The sequence below is a fragment of the Typopeltis vanoorti genome, chromosome 1 (assembly GCF_054136105.1).
Source record: "Typopeltis vanoorti isolate ZY-2024b chromosome 1, IOZ_Tvanoo_1.0, whole genome shotgun sequence".
NCBI classification, from domain to species: Eukaryota; Metazoa; Arthropoda; class Arachnida; order Uropygi; family Thelyphonidae; genus Typopeltis; species Typopeltis vanoorti.
The window spans coordinates 65,151,439-65,176,043 of record NC_143549.1 but is presented as its reverse complement, the minus strand read 5'-3'; the positions used below and the strand labels follow the sequence as shown (position 1 = coordinate 65,176,043).

At 35.5% G+C, this 24,605-nt stretch overlaps 1 protein-coding gene across 1 annotated transcript in view; it reads left to right on the top strand.

Moving 5' to 3' along the window:
* mon2 (Mon2 homolog, regulator of endosome-to-Golgi trafficking) overlaps positions 1–24,605 on the top strand; it is a 749,535-nt gene that overhangs the window by 552,803 nt on the left and 172,127 nt on the right. Inside the window, exon 26 of the mRNA XM_090397718.1 lies at positions 19,509–19,721. Within this exon, the coding sequence (XP_090253844.1) occupies positions 19,509–19,721 (213 nt within the window). The remainder of the gene's footprint in view (positions 1–19,508; positions 19,722–24,605) is intronic.

Genomic DNA, 24,605 nt, shown 5'->3' with positions numbered 1-24,605 from the left:
GACATTCTTTGATAAATTCTCCTTCACCAAATGACTTAGAATGCTTAGCGATTTTTTCGCTTACCACAAAGCTAGCTTTGCAATGCTGTGGTGCTGCGTCCTTTGCTTGTTGAACATTTGCTGCTGGGTATCCAAGTTCTTCTTCGACTTCTGTATTTCATATTTTTGTAGTTGTCCATCAATTTTTGGACAACTTTTTGGTGATCCGCATGTCTCGAAGTAAATTGTCTCTTCAAGTTGTATTCTTTGTTGATGAATACGGATTCATTGCACAGCAAACATACAGGCAAACCTTTATTCAGAATAAAATAATAATCCTCCGTCCAGTTGTCTTGAAATTGATGATTCTTTGCATCTACTTTTCTTTTTTTTTGCAATAACCCCTGACATTGTCCCAAATTTATAACAATATTCAGAACTGTCAAACAACTTCTACACTACAAGCACTGAACAGAACACAACATCAACGCAGGCACTGAACAGAACATAACATCAATGCAGGCACTGAACAAAGCACAACCCCAACGCAAGTACTGAACTGACACGTTATAACACATTCACACACGCCGCTAGTCATAGTGAGAAAGAGACCTTGGTTGGAGAAAACATAGTGTGTTTTGCACAGGTCATATGACATCAGCTTAATGTGAGTTAGTAGAACATACCATATTTTCTCCCACCACGAATCAAACTTCACTGAAATAGATTAGGGCCGGATCTGGCCTGCGTGCCAGGGGTTGCCCATATGTGCATTAAATCAACAGAGTTATAGGGGGTTAGGGACTTAACTGTAATAAGTATACTGTCATTTTCATTTTTAAACCTTATTGTAGAACTGTACTGTGTGTCACTGCCACTGTAAAACAGAGAATAATCACCCAAATCTTTCTCCACAATCACATCTTCATTACCTTCCCTTTGTGAACGATCAGGCTGTGGCTCTTCTGGTGTAACCTTTGTTTTTTTGACGAAAATGTCTAACGTGCTTTACTTATTCCTCTTCTTCTTCTTTCCATCATAAATTTGTTCATAGCAAGCAAATGCATCATGTACTTTCGTTTCTATTATTAAGTAGTGTTCAACATTGGGGGTACATGTCTTCAGCCATTTTGAGAACATCGCTAACTGCAAAGAACATTTCTGCAAGACCCTTCACTGTAAATTGTTTAACTACCTCTTCCTGTTACTCGTTTTTCCTCTTCTGCAACAGTTGATCCTCCAGTACAATCACTTCTTCATTGGTCAACTCTTCAGGGGAACTTTCTATGAGTTGAATTATGTCATTATCATTCACTTCGAGATTCAGATTGTTTGCTAGGACCACTATTACAAACTTCCAAAATCATGCACAAACTTTTTGCCTTTTTCCATATGCCACTCAAAAATTGAGAGGTCACTTCGTCCTAAGCCACAGCAATATTTTTAATAGCATGATAAATATTGAATGTTTTCCAGAATTGCATGAGAGTCTGGTCATTTCCTTCAGTAGCAGAAATGGCTTGTGAAAAAGTTCTCCGTAGATAATAAGCCTTAAACACTACAAGAACTCCCTGATCCATCGGTTGGATCAATGAAGTAGTGTTTGGAGGGAGAAATATAACCTTGAACTTGGTGAGGATCACTGCTATAAGACATATAAGACGGATGACCTGGAACATTATCTAGAATTAATAAAATTTTAAATTCTACATTTTCTTTCACATAATAGCTTTTTATTTTCACTCGCATAATAGTTGATTAAGGCATCCTCAAACAATTTTTGAGTCCTCCACAACTTCATATTGCTCCGATAATGTACTGGGAGTATGCTTCCTAATGTTTTTTTAAGATTCATGGATTCTCACTGTGCCTTATCATAAATGGTTTCAGTTTATATCTGGCCACATTACCTGTAACAGAATCGTAATACGGGCATTAAGAGCTTTGAAACTAGGTATAGATTTTAGCTTTTCGTGGATGGATGTCCACTCGGGCATTTTTTTCTGCAACAAGGACGTCTCATCCATATTAAATATTTTCTGTGGCAAATAGTTTTCCTCCATAATAATTTTATCCAAGTTTTTCACAAACTTCTTGGCAACCTTCTCAGCACTTGCAGATTCCCATACGTTTTCACATTATGCAGTGAAAAACGCTACTTGAATCTCATGAACCAACCAGAAGAAGCATTGAATTCGTAGTCATAATCGAATTCTGCTTTCTCCTTCAACATGTTGAAGAGCCTTAGTGCCTTAGCGGTTATGGTCACAGTGCTAATGGGTATGCAGTTTTGGTTCAGGTCCTCTATCCATGATGCAAGTAGCTTTTTCATATCACCTATAGGACCTTGTTGTTACTTCATCACTATCGTCGATTTAATGAAAGCAGATCCTTTCACAGCCTCTACGATTTTATCCTTATTTTTCAAAATGGTCATCACTGTAGAATGAGACCATCCGAAGTCATATGCAATCAGAGTGATGGGCTTACCAGCTTCATGTTGCTTTATAACTTGTAACTTCGTTTCAAGATCAGTTGCTCACCTCTTTATCTGTGATTCTTCACTAGATTTTTTTGATTTTGTGTGTAGGGACCATGTTGCACAAAACATCACAAAATATTTAATGATAAATACACAAATAAACCATTTCTCAAACACAAAATCAACAGAGGAACTGTTGAAGATACGTGCCAACTGCCAAGGGAGGTTGCCACTGAAAGCGCTGTTGCCACTGTGCATGCTTTACCTCATGCTCACTTGCGTCTTGTTCGAAAGCATAGCCGAAAATGTTATTTATTCCCTTATGGGATCACGGACGTATCTTAGAGAGGACATAACTCGAGGGATGACTGTAGACTGTGTTTACACACGCACGCACGCACACACACACACACACATACATACATACAAATATATATATATATATATATATATATTTGTTATTATCTTTAACTTTTCCAAGTATATCAAATGAAAGTTATTACATGATCACTCTTGGAACTGATCAGGACAGCATTATTAAATATTAATGAGAAGATCATGTTTGATTTGATCTTTAAAATGCCAAAGCCTTGAGAGTTTAGCTGTTGTGGCTAATATTGCTGTGTTCAATAACATTTCACAAATGCTTCTGAACAGGGTTGCATGAAATATTCAGTTCATTACAACACCATAGGAAGCATTCACTACTTATGTGTGTGTGTGAGAGAGAGAGAGAGAGATGAAAAAAAAGATTCATACAAGACAAAAATGTGTACGCTTTGCTTGCACATTGAAGCTTTTGAGATGATTGAGACTAAATTGTTGCCGAAGCATTCTGCCCTTTCATGTTTTTGCCCTTCCATCTCACTTATATCCTCAGTCAACATGCTTACATCATCAAAAATATGACCACATTTTAATGTCTTTTCCTCCAATTCTTCTAAAGACATCCAAGAAAAATTACCTCTCACTGTACCACACAAACAGCTCACTGCATATAAATACTACATAAAAGCTTTTATATTTGTTTTACTGTGTACTGTATTATACATCTTGGCACTGATATGCAAAACAAAGGCAGGCAATTTCTTTGTGCACAACTGGTGAGGTGATATGTTGTGTTTCAAGAGCAAGTAGTGTGAGAGTAAAAAGAATAATAGCAGTGAATTGAACAAAGGAATAAGAAAAGAGGCAATTGTGAATGTGCGAGTTGATATCGTGAATGACTAGATATTATGAAGAGAATGACCAGATGGTAATGGGAAAGATAGCACACTTACATGGAGTCCTCCACAGAACAAAATATGAGATGGGATGGTAGAAGAAATGCAGTAGATGGTAGAAGTGATGGGAGAGAAGATAGAGTATGAAAGAGTGAGAATAATGATTGAATTTTGTATAGTGATTTAATGATAAGAAGAATACTTGAGGAAAGAGTGAAGAAATTATGTTTCCCCTGGAACCAAGATTACAGATCTTAGTAATAGCATGAAACAGATATTTATTTTGTCTGGTACGAATGATCTGGCAGGTAATGTGTGGTATGTGAGAAGACATGAAAGAGTTGCTCGTACAAATGAATAAGAAAGTGAGAAAGTAAAAGTATCTTTTGCCACAGTATACTAGAGGCAAGCTGAGGTGAAGAGATATGGTTGCAAATGAGTCACTGCACAGATTGTGCAGGAGGAATATTGTGGAGTTTGATGGAAAGAGGGATTTATGTAAAGTAGATAGCTTGAATGGATTTGAAATCAAATGTCTTGAGAAAGTATTGTTCAGACAATCTAGAGGATGTAAGCGAGGTTGTGAGATGAAGGAGGTATTACATTTTATACTAATGTAGGATTAACTTTTGCTAATGATAGCAGAAGAACTGAAACCAAATAGAGTAGATGTACGTCAGTAATAATATGGATGAAGATGGCTCATTTGAGGATATCTACTGTGAGATAGAGGCCAATAGGATGAAATATATAATTGTTTGCTGCTGTAATCCAGGGGTATAAGGGAGAATGTCAATGGCTTCTTTGGTGCATCAATCCGAAGATTGGTAAGTTATAGCAGCACATTATAACATCCTGTCTTGTGACCTCCTTTTTATCTCTTCATAACTCTTAGTGCCGGTTAGCATTATTATGTTATTTATATATGAAATTCTTGGTATGCCTCATGGCCTTTTACAGTCCTCTCCATTATTTCTGTAATCAGTCCCTCGTGCCTCAGATGGTGTCGAATTAGGCTTTTTCTTCTCTTATTGATGTGGTCCATTAGTGACCGCTCTTCATTTCTGATTTGCCAATGCATGTCATTGCCATGCAAATTAGAATGATGAGGGTCAAATAATTATTATGGGGGATTTCAACTAAGGAGACATAAATTGGGTGGAGGAATGGTCACAGAGAGGGAAGGAAATAGAATTAACAGAGATCCTGAGAGATAATTACATGTGAAAGCATGTAATAGATGGGACAGAAGATTTGAGCGTGTTGGATCTGGGTATAGCATCAGAGTACTTAATATAACTAGTCTAGTCACAATGCCTCTGCTTGAGGGAATTGATCATCATGTTGACTTAGTTTTGACTTAGAAGATGCCAGACATGCAGAATTTTCTGTTAAGAAGGGATATAGAATTACAAAGCAGCTAATTATGACAAGTTGAGGGGATCAGCTTTCAGCAGTGCAATGACATAAGAATTTGGAGGGAGAGATGTTGGCAGTGCATGGAAAGTGTTCAAGGGGTGTTTGAAGGAAGCAGTATCAGACTGTATATTCAAAGTCTGGAGGATAAATCAGATAAGAGTTAGATAGATGAATAGCATTATTAAGATAGAGTTGCAGATAAATAAAACTTTGTGGAGGGAGTATAAAGAAAAGGGTGATCAGCATGATCATGAGCAGTAGAAGCTACAGGCAAGTGACCTGTATGGTCAGGAAAGCCAAAGCAGTTATAAGAGAAAGCTAGCTGATGCCAAAATTAAATCCTCATTTTACTGTATGAGTATTAAAAAAAAAAGAAGGAATGACTTTAAAAAGTGATGATGGTAACAAAAGTAAACTAAACCAAATAGTTGAGTTGCTGAGTGATCATTTTGCAAGTGTGTACTATGTAGGTAGTGATATCGCAATGCCAGACATTGGCTGATGGGAGAATAGAGGTTGAAGAATTGGACATGCTTAGGATATTGCAAAACCTTAATGCAGGCACAGCCATGGGATTACATGTCATATCAGCCAGTATATAACAAGAATGCACAAGTGAATTAGTACCTCTTCTGTTATGCTGTTTAATTTAAGCTTCAATTCTGGGAAATTGACAATTGAGTGGAAAGAGGACAGAATAGTCCCACTACATAAAATTACTTCAAAACCTGAAGTAGCAAATTATCTGAGGCATAATGGTTAAGATATTGGAGAAATTGGTAAAAGACAGAATTCAGGAAGGACTGACTGGATAGGATATGATACATTATAAGGGACAACATGATTTTATAAAGGGTAAGTCTTGCCTTAGTAATTTGCTTACTTTTTTTATAATAAAGTGACAATGGAGTTGAATAAGGGAAATGATTACTCTGTCATACTACTGGACTTCTTCAAAGGCATTTTACAGGATTCCACATAGAACTCTGTTGCATAAATTGGAGCAAATGGGAATGGATATAAGTGTGGTGATTTTGGATTACAGGGTGGCTGATGGACAGATATCAAAGAGTGGTTTATTCTCATAAGGCAGGCAACCAGTGGTGTACCACAGGGATCAGCACCTTGTCTCTGTTTAACTTTTACATCAATGATATAATGGAAATGATTTGACAGGAAATATTCAGTTCTTTGTGATGATGCAAAACTGGGAAGAGCAATTGTAAATGAGAATAATGTAATTCAGTCATCTAATTGCTCATGTTGCTAATCTAATTCAGTCATCCTGCAAGATGACTGAATTAGATTAGTAATATGGACAAAGGTAAATGGCTACCAGTTTAATTTGGCCAAGTGTAAGGTGATGCACTTGGGGAGGATGAGATCACAAGCTACATACTATATTGAGGAAATGGAAAACTGCAGGAAAATAGGGGCTGATTATGAACAGGTAGTTGAAGTTTAGAGGGCATATTGCAAAGGTGGTCAAAACAGGACATAAGATTACATGGGTGTTGAACATTCTAACAAGCTGGTATAGGGAGATTATTGTTTCTCTTTATAAGGTTTAAGGCCACATCTGTACTACTGCACACAGATCTGGTCACCTGGATTCTGTGCAGGAGAATTTAGTGGAGAGGATCCAGAGGCAAGTGACAAAGATTGTGGTGGGCTGTGGAATGCTCCTATCAGAATAAATTGAAAGTATATGGACTTCAAAAGCTAGTTGATAAGCAAAAAAAGATGAGACATGATAGAAGCATCTAAGATATTAAATGACTGTTATAGGTGTGTTAATGAAGATTTTTTCAGTACATGACAGGAAGGAGGAGAATGAGGGATCATTCCTGAAAATTGTGTGTGTTGGGACTAGATTTTTTGCTTGGAGGATGGTGAATGGGTGGAATGAGTGGTTGTGAGTGTGCTTCAGCAGTGAATGAGCTTAAAAAGATATGATAGTAGGTAATGTATGAATAATGGGTGTCCCTCAACGTGTCTTCTGACTCTATAATGCAGATAATACCCATATAATAATAATAATAATAATAATACCTTCCCTGCTCTTTCACCGGAAAGGCATCATAAGAATCCTGAATTAGTCTACATACCAGTAAGTCTACTCTGCCGGATTACATCCCCCCCCCCCCACAGTTATGCTCAAAACTTATGTATAGAATTGTCATCCATCCTATATCACCTGTTATGATATGAGGGCTGTTCGATAAGTCCATGCAAAGTCGAAAAGATGGTGCCACCAGTACATATCGAGGTTATTTTTAGTTGCTGGCAACTGTTGGAGGGTCACACACTAGGTTTCAATCAGATAGATCTATTACTCTGTGTTTAGCATTTATTTGAATTGATCAAGTACCGTGATTTGTGAAATATAGATGAGAAAGAATTTCGTGTAGTGGTTAAACATTACTTTTTGAAAGGCAAAACGGCTCAGGAAACCAAAGCTAAGCTTGATAAACATTATGGTGACTTGCATCTTCAATTAGAACAGTTTATAAGTGGTTTAGTAATTTTCGAAGTGGCCATATGAGCACAAGTGACGCTGAACATTCTGGATGCCCTGTTGAGGTCACTACTCCAGAAATTTTTGAAAAATCCATGATATGGGGATGGATGATAGAAGAGTGAAGGTGCACGAAATTGCTAAGGCTGTGGATATCTCAAATGACCACGTACATAATATTTTACATGAACATTTACATCTGAGAAAACTATCTGCAAGTTGGGTGCCATGTTTGCTCACACTAGATCCAAAGTGTCAACGTGTGAACTGTTGCAAGAATAGCTTGATGCTGTTTCAACAGAATCCAGAGGAATTTTTGTGTTGTTTCATAACAGTGGACGAAACATGGATTCATCACTACCAGCCTGAGACCAAGGAACAGTCAAAACAATGGGTTGCAAGTGGGCAATCTACACCAAAGAAAGCAAAAACTGTTCCTTCAGCAGGAAAGGTCACCGTCTTCTGGGACACTCGTGGCATAATCTTCATAGACTTCTTGGAAAAGGGCAAAACAATTACCGGAGTGTATTATGCATCTTTGCTGGATCATTTAAATAATGAAATAAAGGAAAAACGACCACGCTTGGCGAAAAAGAAGATTCTTTTTCACCACGAGAACGCACCCGCTCACTCTTCTGCAATTGTGACTGCAAAATTGTTCGATTTATGCTATGAAGTCCTTTTGCATTCCCCCCCCCCTACTCTCCAGATTTGGCTCCCTCAGACACTACTATCTGTTTCCAAACATGAAAAAATGGCTGGCAGGAAAGAGATTTTCATCAAACGATGAGGTGATTCCTGAAACAACTGCCTATTTTGAAGAGTTGGACAAATCATATTATATGGATGGGATCAAAAAACTCGAGCAGCGTTGGACTAAGTGTATAGATCTCAAAGGAGACTACTATGTTGAAAAATAAAAAATGTTTGTCCCAAAAAAATTACGTTTTCTTCATTTTTGCACAGACTTATCGAACAACCCTCGTATCTATTATCTTTCCAGCTGCCTTAAAGCCATCGAACTATTGTCCCATTGCCTTCATCTCAGTCCTCTCAAAAACACTGGAAAAGGTAATTAGCAGCCAATTTCTTGGCTACCTGGAACTCATCAATTAATTTCTAATCACTAATATGGATTCTACATTCTCATTCCACAGCAGGTCTAGCCATCCTTACTGACCTTTGTACACATACCATGGAAAATTTGCTCTTGCATTTCCAAGGCATTTGAGCAAACATCTTATGGCTTTCAGTCCTTTGCTAGTTTCCTCTCTTCATTTTTCAATATCATTACTGAAAATTACACTGAAAAATGTTAGGATAATTTAGTGAACTTCAGTGCTACCAAAATAGTTCAATGTTATTTCTCATTAGAAAGATCTCAGCTCACCTCTCTACTGTTCACAATTTTTAGATCACCAGTTAGGATTAGATTTCTTTTTTTGAGCTGACTCACATCTCTAGCCTTTCCCAACATATAAATTTGAAATTTATAGCAATCAGAAAACTTGGTGTCTTCTTTCATTCAAGACACTACTTTTCTATAATCCTCAGCACTGTACAGACAAATCCTACAAATCCACCCAGCCTTAGAATATTGTTCACATTTGGAGTGTTACACGAAAAATCTCTGTAAGAATGCTTGATGCTATCCAGAAGAAGGCATTTTGCTTAGTAGATGATTCATCCTTACATGTTCCCTATAATCAGTTACTTGTATACTCTTTCTGCATTATGCCTTTTCTTATAAGGATTTTCATGGGTACTTCTCCACAAAACTATAAATTATATATTTAGTTTAATCCTTGATCCAAGTGTAAGCAAACAAAGTTTGCACCTGAAGTATCTTCAAGACTGGGGCAACTCGTGGCAAAAGTGGACTGAGTTCTCATCACTTTCCTTAGTATCCCATAATGCAAAACACACCTGCTTGTGGACATGTATAATGCTATGCATTATGGGAAGGGTCATTACCCAGACTGGTTTCGACCTTTGTTGAGGTCTCTTCAGTTAGAGCCAGACCCACAGGTGCTACCAGGGTTGAAGCAATACAGAAGTCATATTTCCATATGTCAGTTGCCAAAGGGTGTCACACTTTATTATTAAATTACTTTGGATTAGAGAAAGATGTTGGAAGTTTTTTTCACTTGGTTAGACTATAAATTATAGTTATAGTCTAACTATAACTATAAATTAATCCATATTAAATTATGGACCATTTCTGGGCAGAGTTTCTTTTACACAGCATTCATTGTTGTCTGCTTGATTTCATCCCAAGCCACCCCGATGTTTTTGACAGCGTTAAGGATATTATAGTTCTTCCAGAAATCACGTAGAATAATGCCCTTACCACTATCAGTGGCCTTGATTGCTTGGGAAAATGTACACCACAGATTAGTAGGCTTTAAAGGTTGCAATAATGCCTTGATCCAGTGGTTGCAATAGTGAGGTAGTTCTAGGAGTAAGGTAAACAACTTTTAAGTCAGAATGAAAGTCATCCAACTCTTCTGGGTGACTGGGGACATTGTCCAGGAGGAGAAGCACTGTAAACGGGATTCCTTTCTCAGCACAACATTCCTTCACCTGGTGAACGAAGTGATTATTGAACCAGTCTCCGAACAGCGCACCTGTAATCCAAGCCTTGGTGTTGGATTTCCAGATTACGAGCAGCTTACTCGCGTCAATGTTCTTAAAGGTGCACTTGGTCTCTGAGAATGGTACACTGTAAGCAATTTAAGTCCCCTGAAATGTTGCCGCCAATCATAACAGTGATCTGATCTTTTTGCGACCTTGAATCCAGGCATAGATTTTTCCTCTTTTTTTGCAATAAATGTCCATGTTGGCATTCTCTTCCAAAAACAGAGCCGTTTCATTGACATTAAATATTTGCTCAGGCAAATATGCCCCCCCCCCCCCCCATCCTCAATTATTTCTGCCAGAGGTTCAGGAAATCGACTTGCCACATCTGTATCTGCACCTGCTGCCTCACCCGTGATTTTGATGCTGTGCAGATTTGTACATTTCTTGAATGTTTTGAACCATTCAGCACTAGCTTTAAATGTACTCTCCACATCCGTGATGCCGGCCTGCTCTTTTAAATCCTTATATAAGGACATAGCCTTCTCCTGGATAATCAGTAAACTTAACGGTATCCGCTTCTCTGTCAGATCATCGATCCAGTGAGACAACAATTTCTCCATCTCTGATATCGGGCCCAGCCTCTTCTTGATAATAATTGTGCCCTTCAACGCTACCACACCTTTCGTGCTTTCAACAATGCAAACTTTATCCTTCACTATTGTATTCACTATCGAAATAGGTTGATTTATTTTCTGAGCTATTGTTGATAGAATTTTTCTGCCTTCATACATATGAGTTATTTTCAATTTTTCTTCTAAAGTAATTGCAGACCTTTGTTTTTTAGATTTATTACCAGCTCATTCAGTTTTATATTTGCATTCCATTTTAAATGTAAAAAAACAACGAAACTAGCAGTGATAACAAGTGACTGAGCTAACTGCACGAGGCATCTACTACTGTACTGCAATAAGGCTGTCAAAGTCACACCTGTGCAAATCCGCAAACATGTTCATATGCGCGAGTAGATTTTTTACGTAACTGTGAATTTATGTAAGTCACGTGTTGTATAACTCAGGAGTGTAACTGTATGTTAAAAGTGATCATGATAATGACTAGGTAAGTTTAGAGATTTATATTCTTTAATATATTAAAGAATATAAATTCTTTAATATTCTCACCAGCAAAGGATAAAGGACGTTCAGTAAATATTTTCATTACTATCATCTGGAAATGTCATGATATCATATATTTCTTATTCAGTGGTGATTTGGAATGGCATTAGTCTACTTTTTTATGGTTGATGTCCAGACATAGATTTCTTTTCCCAGGCACCTTAATTAAAAAACAATCAGATAGCGCTTTAGCTTTACTGTTCTTCTTTTACCTTAGATATGGAGAATTACATCCATCTCAAATCTCATCACTATATTTCTTCCTTGAACATTCCTTGTCCCACTGCAGTGAACTTACTTATTTTTGATATCACATTGTCCCAACTTGGACACACCATTTGCATGAAACTGTGTTACATTGAAATTATTTACTTAATACAATATCATTATCATAGCAAGCAGGTTTGTTAAACAGGATTTATTCTTAACAAAGCTGTGTTATAATTATTTTATAATATTGTTATCACTCAAGTATACTTTTTCTTATACTCTTTAAATTATTTTAAGAATTTAAAATAATTTAAATTATTCTTCTTTGATAATGAAGAATAATTGTCTTCTGTATCCAACTTTGAAGTTGGATAAAGAAACATCTTTATCCAACTTCAAATTTTAAACTTTCAGATCTGTAATTGCTGATAATACAGTCACCTTTCATAGCAAATTCATTGAGACCACAGGAATCGTTTGTTATAGTGGATAGTTTGCTAGAGTGAATTTCCTTGTGCATATCACTGAAAAGTTCCAACCAAGCCTGTGAGGTTTTAGTTTGAATTTTTCAGTAATTTTAGTGAGTGAGTTGGTTATAATAGTTTACTAATTATATGAAGAGCCAAAGGCTTCAAGAACAGTGATCGAAGCTTGCTCCACCCTTACTATGAGTTGCCCCATATTGCACTACCATATGGACTATCCAGGTATTTGCTTATGCTTGGACTTGCCAAACTTTATATTTCTATATTCTGCATGAAACTCTTTGAGTTTCTTATTCAGCTATGAAACAATATGGGATGTAATATCTCTTAACTTAAATAGGTTATAATAGTGTTTGCTACTGTGAGTCAATTGTAATAATAACCTATTATAATAATAAAGTGTAATAACCTGGTTACAGACATTACTAGCTTTTTAACCATAAGATGGTACAAGATCTTGCACAAGGCAAGAAAATTAAGAATCATTATCCACTAGAAATTGAATACATCCTAGGACAAGAGGTAAGAAGAAGAAGAATTAACTATTTCATCTTTAGACTTCCTTTATGAATTTGAATAACCTTGCCACACTCAATTCATTAGAGATTTTGCTAGAATAAATACAATACAGCGATGCATTTTTTATCGAATTTACAGATTTAGAATTTATTTTGCATTCTAGCATTGTATGAATCCTGAAACTGCTCTACATTAGAATATTGTTCTTGCATTTGGAATGATGTACCAAAAACCTCTATAAAAATGCTCTGCTGTCCAAAAAAGAATAATTTGATTAATTAGTGACCCTTCTCTCACAAACTCACTCCAGTCACTATCCCATAGATATACTCTTTTTTGTCTTATGCCTCTTCTGCAAGCATTTTCATGGATGCTGTTCTGCTAAACTGGTTGACACCATTTTTCTGTTTTCTCTGGAGTCCATAAATGCACGAGGAGCTGCTTGTCACCATCTATTCACCCTACTCCAAACCTACTGAATCAACCTACCTTTTCATTCCTTCTACCCCTGTGCTTTGGAACAGTTTTCCCCTCAGACAGTTTCTCTAATAGACTACAACTTCTACTTGTTCAGAAAAGCATATCAAGATACCCTCTTTCTTCTTGACAGTTTGTATTCATGTGGCATTGATGTTTTAGTTTTTCAACTTCTAATATAGGATTGATATACAGTGATTTTTTTCAATTATCCAACTTTCAAATGAATGAACCTTTAATTAACCAACCCTTGAATAGGTTGGTGCAGTCTTATATAATTGTATCTTCAGTTATGCAACCTTTTTATGATCTGCCCAGCAAAATGCTTTTCCACTGTAGTTGGATAATTGAGAGATTATGACACACACACACACACACACACACACAGTGTGTGTGTGCGTGCATGCATTATTCATTCATTCTGGAGAGCAGCAGTGGAAGGAAGGAATGAAAAGGAAGATAAATTTGTTCTGTGCATTTAGAGTTGAACTGTGAGAGGATGTTAGTTGGCTGCTTCACAGGTTTGGATGGATTTGCAAGAGGAGGGAAAAAGTATTGATGCCAGTTCTGATGAACATTGGCCATAGAAGCATTTGTAGAAGATGCAGGCTGCAGGAACTGAATCACTTTCTGTGAAAGTGAGTGGAGTACGTTGTGAGAGAGGGATCATCAGTCAATCAATCTAATTGACTGATGATCCTATAAAGAAAGTCATCAGTCTCTATAAAGATCCTTTATAGAGACTGATGACTCTATAAAGAAAATAAAGTACAACATTTTTAGAAAACTTTTATGGGCGCCAACCCAGATGTGAGAGCAGTATTCAATGGTCGGGCAGATTTTTTTCTTAAGTGTGTATATATATATATATATATATATATATATATATATCCTCTATACTTCTGTAACCCTCTTTGTTCAATGCTATTAATTGACTCCAAGTTCTTTTGTAGTTCTCAAAATGTAGCTATGTTCATAATGACATGTATGTTACACAGCTGTATCCATGTCTAAATACCTATTCTTACACACACACACACACACACACACACACATATATGTATTCATGAGCATTGACTCGGTTACTGTGATACATTTAAAAGGATATTTAATGACTAACAAACTGAGAATAAGTGAGAAAACGTTAATGATACAACTAGTTTTGGCTTATTATGGCCTTCATCAGGTATCTTTGTAGGTAGAAGAAACAATAATAAAAGACTAAAGATATTAAGAAAACTGAGAAGCAGAGGTCACTTGTATTAGATAATTAAAAATAAAAAACGTTGTACTAAAATTCCAGTTCTGTTTGCATGCCTTTGTTTATTGTATGTGTGGTAGTAGACTCTCGAGAACGCCAGTATTGAACAACAGCAGCATGGCTCTCAGGAATGTTTTAGCTCAAATTACTGTTCAAATGCTCAGGATTAAGGACGATCTCCCTGGATTCCACTATCTTTCTTTCAAATTCATCCTTGCAATGGCAAATGTTTTCAGATCTATCCCAGGAAACTGAGTGACCTTGAAAATTATCATGAGGATTAGAGAAGCGAACATGGCTGGATAAGGCACTAGCATTTGATCTTTTATAGGAGATGTCTCTTTTATGCTTTTCCATGTGAAGTTCAACAGATTTATTAGTTTGACCGTAATAAGGAACATTACAGTTGCATCATAGTTTATATACGCCAGGATATTTTAGATTATGATGCTTAGGTTTAGGATGGCTTATAAGAGATCTGATTTTTGGAAGAGTGGTGAATAATGTCCTGATGTACTTTTGAAGGACTTTTGCCAATTTTTGGGAGACCGAACTGATGTATGGAATTGAGATGTGACCTTTAAAATTGGTAGTTTCTGTATTGTGGAGCCTAGGAGGATCTATAAGAAATTTCTTAATTGTTCTTTTATGATATCCATTTTGTTCAAAAATATGTGAGAGGTGATTAATTTCTTTTTGAAGCTCATCTGGATCGTTTAAAATAGAGCAAGCTCTGTGTCCCAAAGTGGAAATAGTTTTGAGTTTCTGTGAGGAAAATGATGAGAAAGACTCTGAAAATATCTATTTGTATGCGTTGGTTTACTGTACATAGATACTCTAAATTTTCCAGAACAGCATGATAGTTTTATATCCAGGAAAGGAAGGGAGTTATCATGTTCTAGTTCTGCCATGAATTTTATATTGATGCTGGTTATTTAGATGATGAAGAAAATTCGTGAGAGAGTTTTTACCATGACTCCATATAATAAAAACATCATCTATGTTTCCGAACTTTAGTAAATGAAGAGGAAAATATAGCTCCTGTTTCAAAATCTTCTAGAAAAATATTTGCCAGAATGGGGGATAAAGGGTTCCCCATCACCAAGCCCTGGTTCTGTTTATAGATTGTATCTTGATATCGGAAGTAACCAGATTGAGCACAATGCTTTAATAAAGCAAACATTTTTTTGGATAATTTATCTTTTAATAATATTAATACTTCTTCAGTTGGTGCATTTGTGAATAACGAAATAATATCTAAACTGGCTATAATATCATCCTCATTGATGGATAAATCTTTAATATTGGATACAAAATCTGAGGTGTTGTTGATGAACTATGAAGACTTGTTAGAAAAAGACTTGAGATATTTTGCAAGATATTTTGATAGTTTGTAGGTTGGAGAATCAATACCCTCGACAATAGGGTGAAGAGGAGTGTTTTCCTTATGTATTTTTGGAACTCCATAGATACGTGGTATAAGTGGATGAAGGGAGCATAGAGAGAGACGTATATCACGAGGAAGTTCACTAGTATTTTGCAGCAAGTTGTTAGTGCGGTTTTTTGTAGTTCCCATGTTGGATCATCCTGTAATATGGAATACGTGTCCCTTTCAAGTAGTAGAAGTATCTTATTATGATATTCTTCAGTATTGAAGATAACTCTGGCATTACGTTTATCTGCCAGTAAAATTGTTATATTTCTCTTCTTTTTTAGATTTCTAATAGCTTGTCGTTCAGCTGAAGAAATGTTATCTTGTGGAGGTTTTGCATTGTTAATTGATAAAAATAGTTTCCATATGGAGAAGTTTAGCCAGATGAGTAGGCAGAAGTGAAGTAGCTTTTTCCATTTTAGTAAGATGAGATTCTTTTGGAATAAACCTTGGTGAAGGAATGAAATTGAGACCTTTGCTAAAAATATCTTTTTCGGCATCTGTGAGAATATGGGAGGATTTGTTTATTACTATCTTGTCTGGATTGATGTGGTCTTTTGTAAAATCAAATGCATTTTGTACTATTTTGAGATTTTCAAATTTCCTGATAAGAGTAATTTTATTATTATTCTGTATCTGAGTTGCTATTGTTTCACTATTAGAAATAAACTCATTAAAACTATTATTATTATCCAGAAACTGTTCAAGTTTTTCAATTAAAGATCTTTTTTTCATTGAACAAAAAGGCCAGACTACTTTTTGTATTAGAAATTCTTTCACTGAGTAGGTCAAGCTATTGGAAATCTAAAAAAGAACAGAAAAATAACAATTTTACTGGCACATAAAGGTAATGCCACAGTTATCCTCGATACTGAAGAATATCATAATAAGATGCTTCTACTACTTGAAAGTGACACATATTCCATATTACAGGATGATCCAACATGGGAACTACAAAACTGTATGAACAACTTACTACATAATACTAGTGGACTTCCTTGTGATGTATGTCTCTCTCTATGCTCCCTTCATCCACTTATACCACGTATCTATGGAGTTCCAAAAATACATAAGGAAAACACTCCTTTCACCCTATTGTCGAGGGTATTGACTCTCCAACCTATAAACTATCAAAATATCTTGCAAAATATCTCAAGTCTTTTTCTAATAAGTCTTCATTGTTCATCAACAACACCTTAGATTTTGTATCTAGTATTAAAGATTTATCCATCAATGAGGATGATATTATAGCCAGTTTAGATATTATTTCATTATTCACAAATGTACCAACTGAAGTATTAATATTATTAAAGGATAAATTATCCAAAAAGTGTTTGCTTTATTAAAGCATTGCGTTCAATCTGGCTACTTCCGATATCAAGATACAATCTATAAACAGAACCAGGGTTTAGCAATGGTGAACCCTTTATCCCCCCATTCTGGCAAATATTTTCCTAGAAGACTTTGAAACAAGAGCTATATCTTCCTCTTCATTTAAACCTAAAGTTTGGAAACGTTATGTAGATGATGTTTTTATTATACGGAGTCATGGTAAAAACTCTCTCATGAATTTTCTTCATCATCTAAATAACCAGCATCAATATAAAATTCACGGCAGAACTAGAAAATAACTCCCTTCCTTTCCTGGATATAAAACTCTCACGCTGTTCTGGAAAATTTAGAATCTCTATGTACAGAAAACCAACGCATACAAAGAGATATCTTCACAGTCTTTCTCATCATTTTCCACCACAGAAACTCGGAACTATTTCCACTTTGTGACAGAGAGCTTGCTCTATTTTAAATGATTCAGATGAGCTTTAAAAAGAAATTAATCACCTCTCACATATTTTTGAACAAAATGGATATCATAAAAGAACAATTAAGAAATTTCTTATAGATCCTCCTAGGCTCCACAATACAGAAACTACCAATTTTAAAGGTAACATCTCAATTCCATACATCAGTTCGGTCTCCCAAAAATTGGCAAAAGTCCTTCAAAAGTACATCAGGACATTATTCACCACTCTTCCAAAAATCAGATCTCTTATAAGCCATCCTAAACCTAAGCATCATAATCTAAAATATCCTGGCGTATATAAACTATGATGCAACTGTAATGTTCCTTATTACGGTCAAACTAATAAATCTGTTGAACTTCACATGGAAAAGCATAAAAGAGACATCTCCTATAAAAGATCAAATGCTAGTGTCTTATCCAGCCATGTTCTCTTCTCTAGTCCTCATGATAATTTTCAAGGTCACTCAGTTTCCTGGGATAGATCTGAAAACATTTGCCGTTGCAAGGATGAATTTGAAAGAAAGGTAGTGGAATCCAGGGAGATCGTCCTTAATCCTGAGCATTTGAACAGTAATTTGAGCTAAAACATCCCTGAAAGCCATACTGCTGTTGTTCAATACTGGCGTTCTCGAGAGTCTACTACCACACATACAATAAACAAAGGCATGCAAACAGAACTGGAATTTTAGTACAATGTTTTTTATTTTTAATTATCTAATACAATTAACCTGTGCTTCTCAGTTTTCTTAATATCTTCAGTCTTTTATTATTGTTTCTTCTACCTACAAAGATACCTGATGAAGGCCATAATAAGCCGAATCTAGTTGTATCATTAATGTTTTCTCACTTATTCTCAGTTTGTTAGTCATTAAATATCCTTTTAAATATATATATATATATATATATATATGAGTAATAATTCTTGACCTAATAGTCACTCAATGAAAAATATAAAATCATATTCTTTGCATAAGAAGTTTTAAATTTTTTCTAGATCTAGAAATCTTTCATGAAATGTGAATACACCTTTAGTCAGAAAGTTGTATTGCTCTCAATAAGGACAAATTTACATCCATTTAAAATTTTTTTTTAGTTTTGTATCTATTATAGAACACATTATAGAGAACCAAAGGTTGGTTTTCAGCCATGAATAATGGTATGAGAAGCATTTCTTATATATTTATTATATAATAGCATAAATTAAAGATGACAAGAAATTATATTCTTATTTATATAATAGCATAAATTAAAGATGCCAAGAAATTATATTCTTGGTTTAACCCTTTATCCGAGTGTAGGCAAACAAAGTTTGCATGTGAAGTAACTTCACAAAAGGGCAGCTCGTATATATCGGCTAATGACTTCACATCAATTGCCTTACTATCCCATAATGCAAAGCACATATCCTTACAGACATGTATAATGCTATGCATTATGAGAAGGATCACCACCCAGATTTGTTTTGACCTTTATTGAGTGGATGCCAGACCCAGAAGTGATACCAAAGTTGAAGTAATGCAGAAGTGATATTTCCATATACGAGTAGCCAAAATGTGTCACACCTTATTACTAAATTACTCTGGATTAGAGACAGATGTTGAAGGTTTTTCCACTTGGTTATGCTATAAATTAAAGATTTGCCAAAAAAATTATATTCTTGGTTTAATCCTTTATCCAAGTGTAAGCAAAAATCGTGAAGTTACTTCACACGCAAACTTTGTTTGCTTATACTTGGACTGCCCCCCCCCGATGCCTACGGTGCCCAACCCCCGAGTTCTGGACTGGTAGGCCAGTTCTCCTTGAATTCTGATGACTCGAATTTTGAAAACTCCAAAGGGGGGGGGTGTAGCTAAAAAATATTCTAATATGCTTGACACAAAAGTTCTCATTTCAGTACATATAATTTGAGAAATATAAAAATATTAATATAATGCTGCATTTTCTATTTAGCAAAAATGAAAATACCAACACAGGTACACTATGGGCAGTAGCATGGAAGGTATGGTATTGTATTGGAATTGAAAGTACTAAGCCTCCACCCGATAAACTTGTTGAAGAATCGAATGCCAAAAATGATTTTTCTATGCTCTACATTCCTTCTCAGCATTTCTTGACAGCTCTAGTACAGATTTTTCCTTTTTTGTTTCAGCATATAAAATATAGGTGAGTCCTTAAATCTTGATAACAATGTTAATCTGATTTTAGATAATAACGATGTTGTAATCTACTTACATATTTGCAAAATAATAGCTTAATAATTATTTTAATAACTAGATTAAATATCTTTTCCAGTTTAATTTTTTTTAGCATTTTTCTTTCATGTATTCAGCCTAATGGCCAGTTACTTTTTTTTTTTTTTTTGCTATCAGTTACACATGAGAGAGAACAGAACCTATAGCATACCAGTTGCATGTGTGGGCAGGAGTCAAGAGAAAAGTAATCTGTTGATATTCTTTTCAAAGAGTTGGAGGTTGTAATTGTTATGAAATACTTTTTTTTGGTGGGAAGGCTGTTGCAGGAGAGAACAGAAGTAGGTCGAATGAAGATGAATGGGAGTTGCAGGATGGTTAACAATTTATATATGTATCTCAACCCCCACACATGCAAGATCTCAAGACCTATAACATGATAGTACCATGTGTGGCCAGGTGATTAGAGAGAGAGAGAGAGAGAGAGAGAAAACAGGAGTCTGCTAATGTGTTTCTCAAATTGTTGGAGGTTATACTTATTGAGGAAAATGGTATAGGGAAGACTGTTCCAGAGGACAGAAGTATATGGAATATAAAAATGAGAATGAAGAGTTGTTATATGGATGCTGACCAGCTGCTCATGTTTGTATATGAATTAAGAAAAGTGAAAGAATGGTGGTATCCAGTTCAATGGAAATACCTATAGAAGAGACATAATGCAGAGAAAATGCATCTGCTAGAAAGCAATTGCAGGGGTAGGAACACAAAAGTCAATCTCAGCTTTTCTCATTGAAACTCATTTTCCGACCGTTTGTCAAAACACAGTGTCATTCTTGACACTATAACTCGACTTCTAATGAAACAAATGTCATAAACAGTTGACACAACACTAATGAAGGTTGCTGCTTTCAACGACAAAAAGTTACAACAGGTGGCACAACTAGTTTCTTCTATTTTCGAAAAGTTCGATTTCTTTTTGGCCAGAGGGTGTATATGACTCTCATTGCTTACAATCCCTGGATGGGATTGTAAGCAACACTGTACTGGAATAGTATTTTTTTGGGTCATTCATTCAGGATGAACTGATACTAATTCTGATGGTTATTCTAGCATTGATTGTGAAACCAACACCATGCCTTATCTGGAATACACCTTTCTCTCACATTTTATTAATAAATCCACTGCAGTTTTTCACTCAACAAAAACCAGTTATTTATATTAAATGAAAATGGAAGTCATTAATATGATCCCATAATGTACTTAATTTCAACTTATCCAGTAGTCATGAGCTTCATGCAAAACATGATATGCACTGTGCACTTACATACCTGTAACTCATTCTCATTCTATTGGTTAAATGAGATATGCTTTCATTTGTAATCCATTTTCATAATTTTAACTTTGAAGTAGTGCACATTTTATTTGAAAAAGTGCTTAAATGTGATGGTGTCTTTATGGAATAAAAATTGCAGTAACTAATGTAGGTACAAGTATTACTTTGCATTCATTTTTTATCTTTCCTAAAAGAGTACCATATAAAACGAACTATTAGTACAGTAATAGATCAGGGACAAATTGTACTTTTTTTCCATTGATTATTAGATTTGATTAATTCGATTTTGATATATGCGGTGACATCGAGGGATTAATTAACCGCATTAATCGAGGGATACCAGTATATATATATGTGTGTGTGTGTATATAAATATCATATGTTTTAATATGATAATACCACTGATGCCATCTGTTCATGCCTCTAATCTTTCTCAGAACTCTCATATCTGTGGTTTCTAGTCTTTGGTCAAGTGTTTTATTTCTAACTCAGCTCTCAGATCCATAAATTAAAATTGGTTTGAACACTGTCTTGTATACAGCAAATTTACTGTTTTGACTAATTTCTCTCTTATTTCATATAAATTTATTCAGTTGACTTCCTGCCATATCAACTTTATTGATTCTGTTGTCTATTTCCATATTTAATTTACCATCTTCACTAAAAATTGTGCCTAAGTACCTGAAATGTTCTACTTGGTCTATAGGTTCTCCATTCACAATGTAGTTGATATTTTCAATGTTTCTGCTTATTTTCATTGTCTTTGCCTTGTTATTGCTGTTCTTCATGCCAAATCTATTACAACATTATTCAATTTACTCAGGGAATCTTGCAGACTTGTAGCGGATTTATTTATAAGTATAACATCATCTGCATAAAGTAAAGAGCTGAGATTAACATATCCAATTTTGATATCAGGTTTAATACCGCATTTGTTCATAATGTGATACATATAGATAATAAATAACAGAAGGGTATAATGTACATCCTTGTCTAACACCAGATTTAATATCAAACCATCTTCCTGCACTTCCTTCAATTCTAACTGCTAAATTACAACTCAAGTAAAGACTAAGTATTGCTTGATATAATGCTCCATTGACACCATATGACTGTAGCATTTTGAATAGCTTTCCTCTTGGCACCTTGTCATATGCCTTTTGGTTTGCAAAACTTAAATACAGATCTTTGTTATATTCCCATGATTTCTCAACTATTTGTTCATCATCATCATCATCAAATTCCTGCCATGTACCCTCAAGGGGTGTACAGGATATGATAGTACTACATGAAAAAAATTACATCATTATTAATTTCTTATCTACAATTTTCTTCCAAATCAGTCTGTTACTTGTCAAGACTCCAACATTATCAGATCTTATATTTCTATCGTCTAAAGCACTTTGTACCGTATCAATCTACCTATATCTTGGTCTTCCTCTGGGTCGTTTTGCTGCCAACCTGGCAGAGAACACTTGTTTTGCTAATCTTTCCTCGCCCATTCTGTTTAAGTGACCATACCACCTGAGATTAGCTCTGCTAACACATTTCTGGATGCTGACAATGTCAAGTTCTTTCCTAATATCCTCGTTTTTAATATGATATTGCCATTGATGCCATCTGTTCACGCCTATAATCTTTCTCAACTATTTGTTGTAAAGTGAAAATCTGACCCTCACAGCCTCTATTTGTCCTGAATATAATTTTTTCTTCCCCAAGCTTCATTCTCAACCGTTTCTCAAGTATCCTTGCATAAATCTTACCAGGAACACTCAACAGGGAAATACCTCTTTAATTCTCACATTCAATTTTATTTCCCTTTTTACAAGGGCTGTTCGATAGGTCTGTGCAAAGAGATGTCACCACCAGTATGTATCAAGGTTATTTTCAGTTGCTGGCAACTGTTCGAGGATCACACACTAAGTTTCAGTCAGGTAGATCTATTACTCTGTAGTTGGTGTTCATTTGAATCAATAAGTACCGTGATTTGTGAAAAATGGATGAGAAAGAATTTTGTGTAGTGATTAAACATTACTTTTTGAAAGACAAAACGGCTCAGGAAACCAAAGCTATGCTTGATAAATATAATGGTGACTCTGCACCTTCAATTATAATGGTTTATAAGTGGTTTAGTAACGTTCGAAGTGGCTATATGAGCACAAGTGATGCTGAACACTCTGGATGCCCTGTTGAGGTCACTACTCCAGAAATTTTTAAAAAAATCCATGATATGGGGATGGATGATAGTAGAGTGAAGGTGCGTGAAATTGCTAAGGCTGTGGGTATCTCAAATGACCACGTACATAATATTTTACATGAACATTTACATCTGAGAAAACTATCTGCAAGTCGGGTGCCACGTTTGCTCACACTGGATCAAAAGTGTCAACATGTTGATGGAATTTTGTGTAGACAGATGAGAAAGAATTTTGTGTAGTGATTAAACATTACTTTTTGAAAGACAAAACGGCTCAGGAAACCAAAGCCATGCTTGATAAACAGTACCGTGATTTGTGAAAAATGGATGAGAAAGAATTTTGTGTAGTGATTAAACATTACTTTTTGAAAGACAAAACGGCTCAGGAAACCAAAGCTATTCTTGATGCATCAAGAATTGCTTGATGCTGTTTCAATGGAATCCAGAGGAATTTTTGTGTTGTTTCATAACAGTGGATGAAACATGGATTCATCACTACCAGCCTGAGACCAAGGAACAGTTAAAACAATGGGTTGCAAGTGGGGAATTTGCACCGAAGAAAGTGAAAGCCATTTCTTCAGCAGGAAAGGTTATCTGTTTCCAAACATGCAAAAAGTCCGGCAGGAAAGAGATTTTCATCAAACAACGAGGTGATTGCGAAAACAAATGCCTATTTTGAAAAGTTGGACAAATCACACTATATGGACGGGATCAAAAATTGCAAGCATCGTTGGACTAAGCGTATAGACCTCAAAGGGGACTGTGTTGAAAAAAAAAAAATGTTTGTCCCAAAAAAAATATGTTTTCTTCATATTAAACTAGAACTTTTTATTGGCTTTATTAGTTGACCAGAGATTTTTGTAAAATATATACAAGAATTGTATACAAGTTTCACCAGCTATTCTGTCTGGCTTCTTCATGACATGTGTAACAGTACATGAAACTAATATTTGCTAGTAAAAAAGAAGAATGGAGTAACACAGTCAAATAAATTAAACTGACTCGTAACATCATAAGCATGGAACATGGTGTATCAGTCATTGTTTATTGAGTGCATTATATAGTTTTTAGCAAAATGAAATTCTGGTAAGCTGAGTGAACTTATTAGGCTTTTCCAGATGTCTTTCAGAATCATTCCTTGATTTCTGTTTAGATTTTCTCCAGAGTGGAGTACAACTGCGGCTTCTTTGAAGTTTCTACATCAAAAATCCTCTTCTATATGGGGCATGGAGCTTTTATCAATCGATGGCATAGTTAGAGATCGAGAAGTAATGGGCTAATGCTGAAGTATCTGTTCTGTTGTTGTTCACTTCCCCCTACCTTTTTTT